We start from the raw sequence: 13,931 nt of genomic DNA on the forward strand, positions 1-13,931 counted from the left end.
TTTTAATAATTTAAAATACTAATTTTTGAGTTTGACAACAAACACACCGGAAAACACAGCTATACAGCATAGTTCAAAACAAAATAATAATTAATCATTTCTGAACATTGACTCTCAGTCCTTATTTACATGTTTCTCTTGTTTTCTTAATAGAATCCATACAAGTGTAGAATATAATAGCATATTTCTAATAGGGGCACATTGTAACGCAATGTGACAACATGCCCCAACTACTGCACAACTGGGGTTTAAACCCTGCAGTGTCTTATGCTAGTTAGCTAAGCATTAAAGAACTATATCAACTGTTAAACAACAGATTGGAGATTAAAATAATATCAGATTTGTCTAATTTTAAATAAACACAAAAATAGAGATGAAAAATTAACGCAAGTAAGAAATGTACTTTTGCTATAGTGAAACAAATGTTCAGTGATATCTTACAAAGATTTCGGAATTTTAGTGCATTTTTTCTCTATATAGTGTTGGACTGGCAACTAGTAGGCTAAATACACCAAGTTTCGTCATGCCAGCATGTGTGTAAGTATTTAAAACAAGTGTGTTACAACTAGCCCTGCGTTACGTTGTGCCCCGCGCTCCTAGGACAATATCTTTTCCTTTGATTATGTAGCTTAGACCGGGGACAGTTGCAGCTCATTTTGCATTTTGTTCCTCAGAGACAGTTTGGATTAGACAAAATGTATGTTAATAGTTCTTAGTACTTCCGGCTACATCGCCCGTGACCTTTTGAACGTAATTACGTATTACGTGACGTTACAAACGCGCCTCTCAGAATAGAGCAAGGCTAGCATTTGTCCTTAGAAAAGTTACATTTTTGGAATAAGTTTTGAAATAACCGATCGTTTCGCATGATAAGACCCTTATTCATCGTCTGGTGTCGTTTAAAGACATTTGAAGCTGCATCTGAAACTGTTATTAACTGTCTTTTGGACCTTGGACCGTTTGGTTCCCATTGGTTCCCTGGTTGGTCATGAATGTGGAGTTATCTGAAAACACAAACTTTTAATATACAAAAAACAGACTGTCAATCAACTTAAATTTTGTAAGTTATTATTACTTAATAAAAACAACCCAACTGCAGTTTGATTGATATTACTTCTTGAAATATGCACACGATTTATGAAAATGTACAAATCTGTTTTTGCAAATGAACTCTTCACATGTCAAATATTAAGCTGTACTTACTACTTTCCATCAGTAATTTATTTAGAAACAAAGGACACAAGAACACCAGTGCATGATTGTATATCGTGAATATTTAATCAGCAATCAATGCTCTTTCTGTTCTTTTCATTTGACAAACAAGTCAAATTTAAAATGTAGAAAAATAAATTATCATAAAATACATCTCCATCGATATAGCACTGGATGTTTTCATGGAAAACTCTAAACATTGAAGAACGATGTGAAAACCCAGTCGAATGATGACACTGAGGTATGTGATAACTCTGATCATAAAGCACAACACGAGTCGATAATCTATTGCCATAGAAAACAAACACAAAACTGCAGTCAATTCCACAGAACTTAGCACCAGATCAAACAAATAAGGAACTGATACATATATACTATATATCTTATATATATTTATATATATATATATTCATGATATCTTGTGCATGCTTTTCAAACCAGAACATTCACAGTTCATATCTGCTCGAATAAGATAATTGTCCATGCTCTTGTATTTGGGCTACATCAAATGTATCTGGAAGCAAGTAATACCCCGACCCTCACATGTACATGGAACGGCTGGCTTCAACGGGAGCGTGTTTCCGCAACAGCATTAAAAAAAAAGTAATTGCGACTTTTTAATCTCAATCTCGCAAAATTCAGACTTTTCTTCTCAGAACTGAGAAACAAACTCACAGTTGTGAGTACTAACGTCTGAATGGCAAGATATAAACTCACAATTCTGACTTTTACTGTATAACTCACAATTGACTTTTTTTTAAAAGTCAGAATTGTGAGATATAAAGTCACAATTGAGGGTTATGTAAAGTCAGAATCATAGATATAAACCTGCAATTGCAGTTTTAAGGTGACTTTTCTTCTCAGAATTGATCAATTAACCAGTAAAAAGTAAATTTAATAGTAAAAATTACTGAATTGTGAGATATAAACTACTTTATAACTCTCAATTCTAATTTTATAACTGGCAACTGACTTTATTTGCTCATAAATGTAAGATATAAATTTGCAATTGCATGTTATATGAAGTCAGAATCGCAAGATATAAACCCACTTAATAACTTAAGTTATAAAGCCAGAATTTTAAGGTCATTTTTTCTTTGGCATCTCGCAATTTGGGCAATAAAACTCGCAATTGCGAGTTTACGAAGCTTTGTAAACACGCAATTGTGAGTAAAAGTGAGCAAAAGTGTTGGAATTGTGGGCTACTTTTACACTAGTGCCGCCCAGTTTTTGTAGAAACCCCTCTGGAACATGATTGGCCGCTTGTTTTGTTGTGCAGACCTTCTAACCCTGATTGCGGGAGAAAAAGTCGCAATTACCTTTTTAATTTTTTTTATTCCGTGGCGGAAACAAACTTCCACAGGTTTCACACCAACATCACACATCTGGACGTCATAACACTGCGATATCCAATAGATATTAAGAACAATATCGTGACATTACATCATCTACACTTGCATTTATAAGGCAAGAAGGGTTGGAGAGTTGAGGATGTCGACGCCAGATTCTGCTTTGGTCACGCCACCTTTGCAGCCGTCCAGTCCCTCGGCCGGGGAGTCCAGCTCGGGGCAGGCGAAGGTGAACACAGACAGATAGTTGCTGCAAGAAGGTGTGGAAGAGGTCACCACAGGGGTGCTCAAAGGTTCGAGGTCATTGGCCACGGACTTGTATAGGGTTTCCCAGTCTGTGATGCCCAGCGAGCCGGTCAGGTCGATGTCTGGGACGGAGCGAGCCGAGACCCGGTCCTCGTCGACGGAGGAGAGGAACTCATCCCTGACGTCCAGAGAGGGTTCGAGGTCACACAGACTGACCTCGGCGCTGGAGCACAACAAGATGTTGGAGTTCCCGGAAATAGCGGTGGACGGCACTGTTGGGATCTCCAAGTCCTGCAGGGAGGAGGCGTCTTGCGGACTGTCCTCGGGGAGTTTGCTGGCCGTTTCGGGAGTTGGAAGTGGCTGAGGAGACTCTGGGAACAGGCAGTCCAGCTCTTCAGGCAGTTGGCAGAGAGGTTTATGAGTGGCGAGAACGTACTCAAGCCTCTCCTTTTCCTTCAGGAGGTTCTCGATCTCAGTCTGGAGGGCCGCTTTGTCCTCTTCCAGCTTGTCTGTTTCCTGGGGAAAACAAAACTGGGTTATTCCACAAACAGACAGATTTAAAGGAGATAATTCACTCGCCCTCATGTCGTTCCAAACCTTTATGGCGTAACGTGATCTTTAAAAAAACACATTTAAGAATCATCAAACACTTAAATACTCGTATAATTATCATGCCATTCCAACCCTGTGCGCCTTTCGTTCATCTTTGGAACACAAATGAAGAAATCTGAGAGATTGAAAGTCTGTTCACCCAAAACTCTGACGCTTCAAAACGTTTAATCCCAGTCTTCAGAAAAGACACAATCACTTTATATGATGAACAGATTTAATTAAGGTTTTTATTCACGTATTAACATTGCTCAGCGAACATCAACAGAAGCGCGACCTTACAGACACGCAAGAACAAACTTCATTGGTTCTTATGCTTGAGCTTCCGTGACCAAATTTGAATACTAAAAGTAAGTTGAAAATGTACAAAAATGACTATTTTTTGTCTATTAACATTTAAAGGGATTGTTCACTTTGAAATTAATTTTTGGTATGTTTTATCTTACCTCAAGGGCATCCAAGATGTAGGTGTCTTTGTTTCCACAGTATTTTCAATGTATTTGATGTCACCGCATCAAAATGTAAGTACACATTGATGGCCTAAGACACGAAACGAGCGGTTTGTGTGAGAAAACGAACAGTATTTATATCGTTTTTACCTCTTGTAATCACAGCCACGTCCAAGTACTCTGAATCACTTATCCGATGTCCAACTGAAGCGAACTGAACCGTGTCCAACGTTCCGTCGGAAGTGATCGCTTGCGTGTGACGTCACTCATTGTTTACAGAGATTTTGGAAGTTTTACCTTTCACTAAACATATTTAGATTTATTGAAATCGTCTTCCATTGCGATTTCCTGTATATCTAAATATGTTTAGTGAACGGTAAAACTTCCAAAATCTCTGTGTAAACAATGAGTGACATCACACGCAAGCGATCACTTCCGGCGGAACGTTACAAGAGGTAAAAACGATATAAATACTGTTGGTTTTCTCACACAAACCGCTCGTTTTGTGTCTTAGGCCATCAATGTGTACTTACGTTTACGAGTCATTAAATCATGTTTAATTTGGACTTCTCTGTGCTGCTCTTTGAGGTGGACCCCCATAGACCTCCATTAGATGCGTGATAGACAACAACGGTTTGACCGAAAAATGTCAAAATTGAAAAAACTGCAGAAACAAAGACACCTACATCTCGGATGCCCTTGAGGCAGTGTTGTAGTCGAGACCACAGTCCGAGTCGACACCGAGACCAGAGAGAGTCGAGTCCGAGTCGAGACCGAGACCAGTGAGGGTTAATTACCTAATTTACTTTTATTTACTTAGAAAAATCTTTTTTTTTTTACTGAATTTACTTAGAATTTACAACTTTACTTAAATATGATCAGTTAAGGGTAAAAAGGCCACATAGTAGGTGGTGTTAAAAGTAATTTTATTACAATTTGTCATGCGCAGTTGTGTCAATCAATTTAAAGAAATATTTTATTAACATACATTAATAATCATGAAAAATATTTTTAATTGAACTCGAGTGGACTCGGGAATAATTCCGAGTCCTAAAAAAAAACAAATGTTCGAGTACGAGTCGATTCCGAGTCCAAATGGACACGAGTCCATGACAAGACCAAGACCATTAAAATATGGTCTCGAGACCGAGTCCGAGTCTCGACTACTAAAACTCTGCCTTGAGGTAAGCTAAAACATATCAAAAATTAATTGCAAAGTGAACTATCCCTTTAACCTTTAATTTTGGTCTTGGTGTGTAGGCTACATCACATGTCTTCAGGAGCCTTGGACAAGAACGTTCTCAGAACTTTAATGTTCTGGCAAGTTTCCCGCAAATTTATGAACAAACGATCTTCCAGTAAAATTAATAGAATGTTCATTCAAATTGATCAGGGTCTTTAATTATGTTCTCAAAACTTTATTTATAGGCTACAAATAGCCCGGTTTATGGAAGGTTTATTAGCCGCTATGTTAACTGTTTCGGAACATTCCAAAGCAACATTCCCCCAGAATGTTTGCAAAATGGAACGTTTCCGTAACGTTCGAATAACAGGTGTTCTGACAATTCATGCTACCCATCGAATTTCCTACTTACCGGTTATGCGCATGTGCAGACTCGCAGTTTTTTTTTTTTTTTTTTTTTTACAAAAGGTACATTTTCCTGTTATAATGTATAATTTCCCTTTAAAAAATGCTTACTACCATATGAATATTTGTACGGTCAGCCAGCTGAAAACTGAAAGTTTCAGTTACTAAGAAAAGGTGTACTTTGACAAGTCAAAGATGAATATTTTATGATAATTTTTACTTTTCACACCGTTTCAAAAATAAAAACAGTAGGCTAGTCTACAGTACACAGTAGCTACTCATAACTTAGAATTGTATTAGAATTGTATTTCATACGACTTTAATCGGCATTCTGTGATCAATTCGCGCTACGGTAGCATTTTTCGACAAGGCAGCAAAAATCGACAGAACACCGGCAAAGAAAAAAAAATAAGTTTCGAACGTTCAGAGAACATTCAGAATAGCAACATCCTACAATGTAACATTTTGTAAGCAGGACAAAATATGTTCATTTTTTTCAGTAGTGGGTGAGTAAGCCGAGACGGAAGAGTGTTCGTGTTTTTGTTATGTTGTTGTACTCACTGCCTGCAGGGTGTCGGTGAGTTCTCTCCGTCTATTGCGACACTTCGCTGCAGCCATTTTATTCCTCTCTCTCCTGATCCTCTTCTTCTCCTCTTCCTCCGGAGAGAGCTAGTCAAAGCAAGATGAATTGCACTTGTCATCTCGAAGAATCAGTGCGCGCCTCGTTAAAATGCTTGACTTCTGTCGCCAATTATTCAAGCAATGGCAAAAGCGTCTTTCTCTGCAATGCGTCTAAAAATAGTCTATTGTTGCAGACTCGCTGTGACCTGAATATAAATTGGATGCTGCTAGTCTAGGCAACACGCCAGAGCTAGAGCTGCATCCCCATCAATCCCATCCCATGCAGGCACATGCTTCACAGCCACAGCACAGACCAGCACGCGTGCCAGACATGCAGTGCACGCGCAGAAATACCTGCTCGCTCTTGCTCTTTCTGCCAGCGCATTTCCCCTTGCTCCCGGCGGTCTTGCTCTTTGCCGGCTCGTTGCTTTCGGTTCTTCCCAGAGACGGAGACCCTGACGTGATGACCGTGGGCTGGACCATCCACTGCAGGTCCGGCGTGCTGGAGATCGCGGTGACCGTCGGAACGAACGAGCCCGGAGACTCAGCATCCACGCACGAGCCCTGCGATGATGCGACGGAAATATATTATAGGCTAGCTAAACACAACACTTATTTATGCCAGGTCTCTTATTAAATTAATGCGTGCCTTTTTTTTTTAAAGTTTGCACTTATGACACTTTCTTTAAATACACTCGAGCATCTAAAAATAGCCTCCTGATCAATATTTAACTTTTGCATTGTCTCTGACGTCAATGCTTACGCAGAGCTGCTGTGGGCTCTCCTCGCTGGATTTATTTTTTCAATGAACAGCTGCATTTTTACAATGCTTTTCACTGCATTGGAAAGGATGCGCCACACAACATCACGTTCAACATGTGATAAACAAATGAAGCACCAACATTGCAATAGTGTGCTAGCCTATTTAAGATTTGTAAATATTTAATAACACTTCAGAATAATAGCCTAGCCTAAGAAACAAAGTCTCCAATAATGCATTTGTATTATGTATTGGATATTGAACTACATGCATCGATCGTGGCGTGGATGTTATGATGATGTATGGATGAAAGTGAAAGCATCATACCTGTGTGTTGCTGCTGTCCATCTGTCTGTGCGCGCGCGCGTCCCCGGCAGAAGAGGACGAGGAATCCGGATCAGAATTAGCTTTGCTCAGGAACATTTCTCCAGCACAAACAGACACAACTATTGACAGGATTCCAGCTCTTCTGGTCCGAATCCCTCGCTTCGTGATGTTACAGTCGCTCTCTCCAGGTTTATAAACCTGGTCAGTGACACTCAGCTCCGCGAGCTCCTATTTATAGTCCGCCTGAATTTTATGAATGAATCGGGCCGTACCATTCCGCGTCTGGGGAGCTGCTCTTAACGACATGTAAAGAAAAATAGTTTTCTGTGAGAGTTTTATATGAATTGTTATTCTTTAATCCATATCCAAGTAAAATGCCGATCAGAACAGATGTTAGTGTAGTGAAGCTGCGCGCGCTGAATCGATGGCGAACCCCTGAGAGGACGAGACGTGGTGCGTGCCCACATATTCATTCATAAAATTCTGATGGACCCTGATATGCATAAAGTATTTTTGAATAATGCATGACTTATTTTAAAACGCAATTATTTCATGCAAACTGATGCTCATAATCGACACTATGTAACTCAGCTACAATAACTCTTGAGTAATGTGAAAATGATGGAGTAAAATTAAAGTAAAAAAAAAAAAGACATCGGACCAACTTTCTAGTAGTAATTATTTTATTGATGATTATACGTCTTGCAATCGCATATAATCAGGTGTATTTTAACGTGCGTCTCTATCCACGCTAGTCTCAGCATCTGCACCTGCTCACACGTCACGTAATGACGTAACACTGTCAAACAGGAAAATGACCATATAAGGATAACTACGTGTTGGGATTCCAGCGCTGAGCAATGTGCGCATGTGTCTGGGCTGAAGCAGCTGCTTGGTGTTTTGTGCAGTGCATTTCTGCTTTTCTCTGCAAAACGTGTTTAGACGCCCGTCAGTAGGCTAATACAAATGAGCATATTGCGCAGATAGCAAAACATAAGCTGAAAAGGTTCTATACAGTTGACGATATCTGATCTTGGAAGAGACATTGAGATTGTCAAGACAGTTTCTTTACTGAATGGCATAATGTAATGAATGTGAGTTATGACATTAAAGTGATTTATGTGATTTGTGTAGAACTGATGCATGTTTTTTATAGCCCAACTGTATAATCCCTATAATGCAAACTATTGGACAAATCACACCGCCAGACAAATGCACACCACCAAAGAGATGGTGTAAAATGTAAAATATAAATGAATTGATTTTTTTTTTACCCTGAAATGACTCCTGTAAGTGACTTCATTTAAGTGAGACATCTAAATAAGTCATCATTGAGAATAATCGGAGGTTTAGATGTTGACGTTTTATAAAATCAAATAATGGATTTGTTTGAAGTCACCATTGTGGTGAACAGTGTTTGCTTTTGTTGGGCTCTTGACCCTTGACTTTCCAACATCACTTTGACTTTGGCTGATTCAAATATGCTTTCCAGCAGTTTTTATCGTAGTTTTTGTCCAAGTCCATTTTCTTCCTGTTTTTGGTGGAAGGCTACAGTAGTCGATTATCGAGTTCACGTGCGCGATCCTTACCAATGATCGCGCACGTGAACTCGACAATTTACTACTGTGGCCTTCCACCAAAAACAGGAAGAAAATGAAGTCGGACAAAAACTACGAAAAAACCTGTTGGAAAGCATATTTTGCAGCGATTTTTGTGTGAGCATATCAGTGAACACCCCAGACCACTCAGTGAGTTTCACGTCTTTGTAAACTAAAGGTTTATGCGTTTTTATGAATGATTGTTCGAGTGCACCTATGCTACCATTATAAAGGTGGAGGTGGGGGGGGGGTGCTAACACAGAATCCAAAAATTCTCGCGACAGGAGCATCTGTCTAAAAAACAATCTTAACTATTCTATTTCATCAGGGACGATCTTAAAACAGGGCTTTAATTGTAAAATACCGAACTTGTCCTTTAAGCCTGGGCTTCAAGTCATGCCTGAACTCTCGTTTCCAGCCAGGAGGGCCACTGCCATGTCAGAGCCTGTTTTTGAATCTGTTCCTGAGCCTGAGTGCGTGCCCACAGAACCGCCCAATAATTTTTATTTATTTATTTATTATATTATACAACAAAATAGCATGATCCACCATTTTACTAACTCTGCTAAGAAATTAATATCACATTCTCTTAGAAATACAGATCAGATGCTGAACTCGGTAATAATGACAAGATCGAATTTTTGATATTTTTTTACTAGTGTGTGCAGGACACTATAGTTCAAACATATTATAACCAAAAATTCTTCATACAGAGACTACCAGTAAATTGTATAAACTGGGACCAAAAATTATTCGGACACTTTGAGCTGATCATGTTATATTCAGTGTTTTCTGTATTTGCTAATGCTCTTTTTACACACACACTGAACAACATGAAGCATTGCTTGGTCACTGGTTGAGCTAAACTGGTATTATCTAATTGTGTAGTTAAATTGAACAGATATTCAACATAATTCATGTGTGACAGTCTAACAGAAGGACGGACAAAACCAGTCAAATATCCACTGGTCTGAGAACTCGAGTTCTGCTCACATTTATCACCATTTTCCAAAACTACAGTGAAAAACCGTGATACATGTTGAAGGTGTCTGAACACATGTTGGCTTGCCTGTATATCCAGCCCGTCCAGCAGTGGTGTACGTCATCAGAAGGACTCGGTCTCGGTTAATAGAGATGTGTGCGGATGGGCCTTGAAAAGCTGCTGTAGAAATAAACCGGTCTCTGCTCTGGAAGGAGACGAGGGTGGGGAACGTTCATTTCCTGGAATGTTTGGCTCTTTCACAATACATTCATTCATCTTGGAGACTTGCTTCTGGGAGAATACCAGACACGCAGGTCAATGTACATGTGAAACATGGCAGAAGAGCAAAGAATGGTGGAGAGGGGTGTTTTATGGACAGTGTCACGTCATGGTGCACCTTCAGCCAAAATCTGAATTTAATTTCAGAGAGAGAGAAAGAGGGAGATTTTTTTTTTTTGCCTTTTACTACTAAATTCAAAACCCAATCCTCATTATGTGCACCAATGCATCAGCGGTGTCTGCATAAGTGGAATATGAATCATACGGTTTACACAACTTAGTCAAGGAAAAAATACATTTTAAGACAAAATCTAGATCACCATCTAACAAGTGTTCTAATTAAAGCATCTGATAATGATTCTGCTATAAGCATCAGTTTGAATCAATTGAAAGTAATACACAAATCCCTGTATGTCTCTATTAAACCCTTGTATAAGCTATTCTTTTTTTGACACCTAAATGACAAGAAAATCCCCCCTTCATCTACACAGCATGAAACTTGAGTGGTGGTTGACATTTGCTAGCTCTAGAAACCCCCCAAAAATAAATTGGAATATCTGGTTGTTTGTTAGCGTGAAAACAAACAAACAAAAAACACTACTCTCAATTCAGTGTTTAGGGGATTTTAGATTTAAGTTTTTTTTATTTATTTATATAAATCAATTAAACATTTTTTTTTCCATAGACATCAATGAGAGACTATAAAAATTGCTTTTTGTTACATTATAATAAAAAATGTTACAATGCAGAAAACACACAAAATGAAGGAGTGATCCCACAACACACACCTGATGGAGTAAACACACACAACACTCCCGAAACTCACAAAGAAATGAAAAATGTGCTGCCATAAGATGCTCTCTGTTACATTATTTGTCAAAAATAAATCTGCTATAATGCAGACTATGCTAACGCACACACAGAAATGGAGTGACACCACAACACATTCACGATGGAGAACAAATGCAAACACACACAACATATACACATAAAGCACATATTGAACTATATTCAGGTTGACTGTAATAACGTGTCATAATTGTAGAAATTATACTTCAGTACAAAAAAACAATTTTTTTATTGTTATAATAATTGTTTTAGAGTGTCTAAACATAAACCTAAATTGAAATAAATAAACAAAACTTGGAAAAGATGTATAGCTACCTATGAGGAAATGGCAAACTTTTTTTTAATTATTTTTTTTTAATAAAAAATATTCATATACATTCAAAAAATACCTTAACCCCCCCCCCCAACACTGCACAAATGTAGAAAAAAAGCTTAATAAAGTGATAAAGTGATATTACATTTGTTTAAATAGTCCACTATGATGTTAAAAAATGTTTCTTGTTCTGAAGAGCCCAACATTGAAGAGTCTAAACTCCAAACAAATCATTTATAGCATTATAATTTTACAATTTTTATTACTTTGCAAAATGATGTTTAATAAAATGTATTACTTCCTGACATATAAAATGTATTACTTTTTTTAATTAAATTATTATTATTTTTTGGTCCAGTGAAAATATTGGCAAGGTAAGTAAAAATTATTGTTTGATTATACTTATTTTTGTCCTTGTTTATATCTAATCTAATCTCTAATTACATTTTTTTTTTTGAGACCTGAATGAGTTTTACCTTCGACCGACCTCAAATATTATAGACATTAATATAACAATGTTTTCTTTGCCTTGGCTTTGAAATATTAGGAGAAAAAAGCACATTAGATTTGCACAAGTTAGTTTTGTTTGTTTGTTGAAGGACAAACACTTCCAACCTCCTCCTTTTTTATTCATCTTTTGTTGGTATCATTGTGATAAATGGTATTTTAATCATTTACATGGTGAAAATCGTTACACTCTGAAAACTGCTGGGTTGTTCCAACCCAACTTCGGGTCAAATATTAAATATACATTTTTAAATTACATTTTTTGAACACGAGGTTTGTCCATATTTGACCCAAAATTGGGTTAAAACCACCCAGTATTTTTTATAGTGTATGTGTGTATATGGTGTTTTTAATATGCTTTAAGACACACCATGTGTAAGTTGATAAGTGGACAGCATTCCTCCTTAAAACTGCGGTGAACCAAAGACAGTCTCAAACACACGGTGTGAAATCGCTGGTGTTTCTGACGTCACAAACCACCTTGTAACCAATCAGATCAACGTGTGATCGTCAACCAGTGGATCTCTGAGTGAGTGAGTGGAGGCGGGGCTCATTTGCATTTTCAAAGAACCGCACATGCTAAATGAGGCAAGGGTGTCGAGTTACATTCAAGATATTTACACAGCTGGGAAGATGAAGAAATATAGTTAACTGATGTATAAACCTTTAACGGTGTGGATGACACACGCCACGCCATTATAAAACACAAACACACTGGAGTTCAGGGGGTGGAGTCTATTATATTAGTTGCGAGTGTTACAGGAATCTGGGAGAAGCTGGTATATAATGACAATAAAGGTGTTTTCCTTCATGTTTATACCAGTAACAGGCAACAGGTCACAAAAAAAGAAAAAAAATGAAACACTAAAATAAATAGTAAACGTAAATAAATACTACTTGAGTTGTTCTGTCATTAACGAACAACTTTGAAGTCCTTAAAATCCAGTTTATCCACGGTGCGCTCGTTCCTGAACTCCGCTTTGGCGATGCGTGACTGCGGGCTGCCGGTGGTGCGGAGCCAGCGCTGCATCTGCTGGACTCTACCAGCCGGACCCTGGATCTGGCCCTGGACCGTCCCGGCGTCGGTGTTCTGCACCCAGCCCACCAGACCCAGCTTCTTCCCTTCTGACTGCACACACAGTCACACACACACACGCGATATTAAAGAACAATAATAATGATGTGACATCAGTGGGTTAGTTACAATGTTTTGAAGCATTGAAAATACATTTTTTGTCCAAAAATAACAAAGACTCGGACTCGGTCTCGAGACCATATTTTAATGGTCTTGGTCTTGTCATGGACTCGTGTCCATTTGGACTCGGAATTGTTCCCGAGTCCACTCGAGTTCAATTAAAAATATTTTTCATGATTATTAATGTATGTTAATAAAATATTTCTTTAAATTGATTGACACGCCCAGTGATTGGTGATTTTCTAGTGCGCAACTGCGCATGACAAATTGTAATAAAATTACTTTTAACACCACCTACTATGCGGCCTCTTTACCCTAAACTGATCATATTTTTTGAACTCTAAGTAAATTCAGTAAAAAAAAAAAAAAAAAGGATTTCTCTAAGTAAATAAAAGTAAATTAGGTAATCAACCCTCACTGGTCTCGGTCTCGATTGTCTCTGGTCTCGGACTCGACTCTCTATGGACTCGGTCTTGACTCGGACTCGACTCTCTCTGGTCTCGGTGTCGACTCGGACTCGAGTGAGGTGGTCTCGACTACAACACTGCTCTCTGGTTCTTCTCTGCGTGAGTAACGTTAAATGAATGTGTGGATGATGACAGCTCTCCTGTGTTCATTGATGTGACAACTAGCCCCAGCACACACCGACACTGATATGTTCATTACCTGTGTGTGTTTCCTAAAGAACACGCCCTGCACTCTCCCATACACCTCATAATCCACGGACAGCAGCTCTTCCTCAGTGGACATGATGATGATGAGCACCTGAAACACTCACAACATCATTATAACAGCTCCGACATCATCTGACCAATGCGATTCACAACTTTCTCAAAACACACTGTATGACGTACCGGTGGATGGACGATAGCAAACGGCTTTCTAGTTTCTGAAATCCGCAGTGAAATCGACTTTATTATCGTTTCAACCGCAACACACAAGTTTCGCTCTAGCGGCGCGTGCGCACCATCATCATCACAGCGCGCGTCCTTCATCCGGGTGACATCACGACGGCATGACGACGTCTGACGCAACTGGCCAATAGCA

The 13,931-nt window shown here is 38.7% G+C and overlaps 2 protein-coding genes across 2 annotated transcripts; both read right to left on the reverse strand.

The window, feature by feature from the left end:
- Positions 1–1,254: 1,254 nt before the first annotated feature.
- Positions 1,255–8,293, reverse strand: fosaa (Fos proto-oncogene, AP-1 transcription factor subunit a). The gene is made up of 4 exons (XM_039650949.2): positions 7,162–8,293; positions 6,429–6,638; positions 6,015–6,122; positions 1,255–3,323 (listed from the first exon to the last, which is right to left on the reverse strand). Exons 1-4 carry the CDS (start codon positions 7,255–7,257, stop codon positions 2,673–2,675), a joined length of 1,065 nt encoding a protein of 354 aa, XP_039506883.1. The 5' UTR covers positions 7,258–8,293; the 3' UTR covers positions 1,255–2,672.
- A 3,768-nt stretch (positions 8,294–12,061) lies between these two features.
- Positions 12,062–13,879, reverse strand: acyp1 (acylphosphatase 1, erythrocyte (common) type). The gene is made up of 3 exons (XM_039650947.2): positions 13,739–13,879; positions 13,551–13,649; positions 12,062–12,818 (listed from the first exon to the last, which is right to left on the reverse strand). The coding sequence occupies exons 1-3, from the start codon at positions 13,877–13,879 to the stop codon at positions 12,603–12,605; spliced, it is 456 nt and encodes a 151-aa protein (XP_039506881.2). The 3' UTR covers positions 12,062–12,602.
- Positions 13,880–13,931: the final 52 nt, after the last annotated feature.

The sequence above is a fragment of the Pimephales promelas genome, chromosome 15 (assembly GCF_988280905.1).
Source record: "Pimephales promelas chromosome 15, fPimPro1.hap1.1, whole genome shotgun sequence".
Classification (NCBI taxonomy): domain Eukaryota; kingdom Metazoa; phylum Chordata; class Actinopteri; order Cypriniformes; family Leuciscidae; genus Pimephales; species Pimephales promelas.

Bases quoted from the DNA above. Each gene is read 5' to 3' on its own strand.
- fosaa (XM_039650949.2), bottom strand. From the start codon at position 7,257: ATGTTCCTGAGCAAAGCTAATTCTGATCCGGATTCCTCGTCCTCTTCT. The intron at 6,639-7,161 runs GTATGATGCTTT...GCATCATCGCAG, and splicing joins TGGACAGCAGCAACACACAG to GGCTCGTGCGTGGATGCTGA. The intron at 6,123-6,428 runs GTATTTCTGCGC...TGCTTTGACTAG, and splicing joins GAAAGAGCAAGAGCGAGCAG to CTCTCTCCGGAGGAAGAGGA.
- acyp1 (XM_039650947.2), bottom strand. From the start codon at position 13,879: ATGAAGGACGCGCGCTGTGATGATGATGGTGCGCACGCGCCGCTAGAG. The intron at 13,650-13,738 runs GTACGTCATACA...TGAGTGTTTCAG, and splicing joins TTGCTATCGTCCATCCACCG to GTGCTCATCATCATCATGTC. The intron at 12,819-13,550 runs GTAATGAACATA...CTGTGTGTGCAG, and splicing joins TCTTTAGGAAACACACACAG to TCAGAAGGGAAGAAGCTGGG.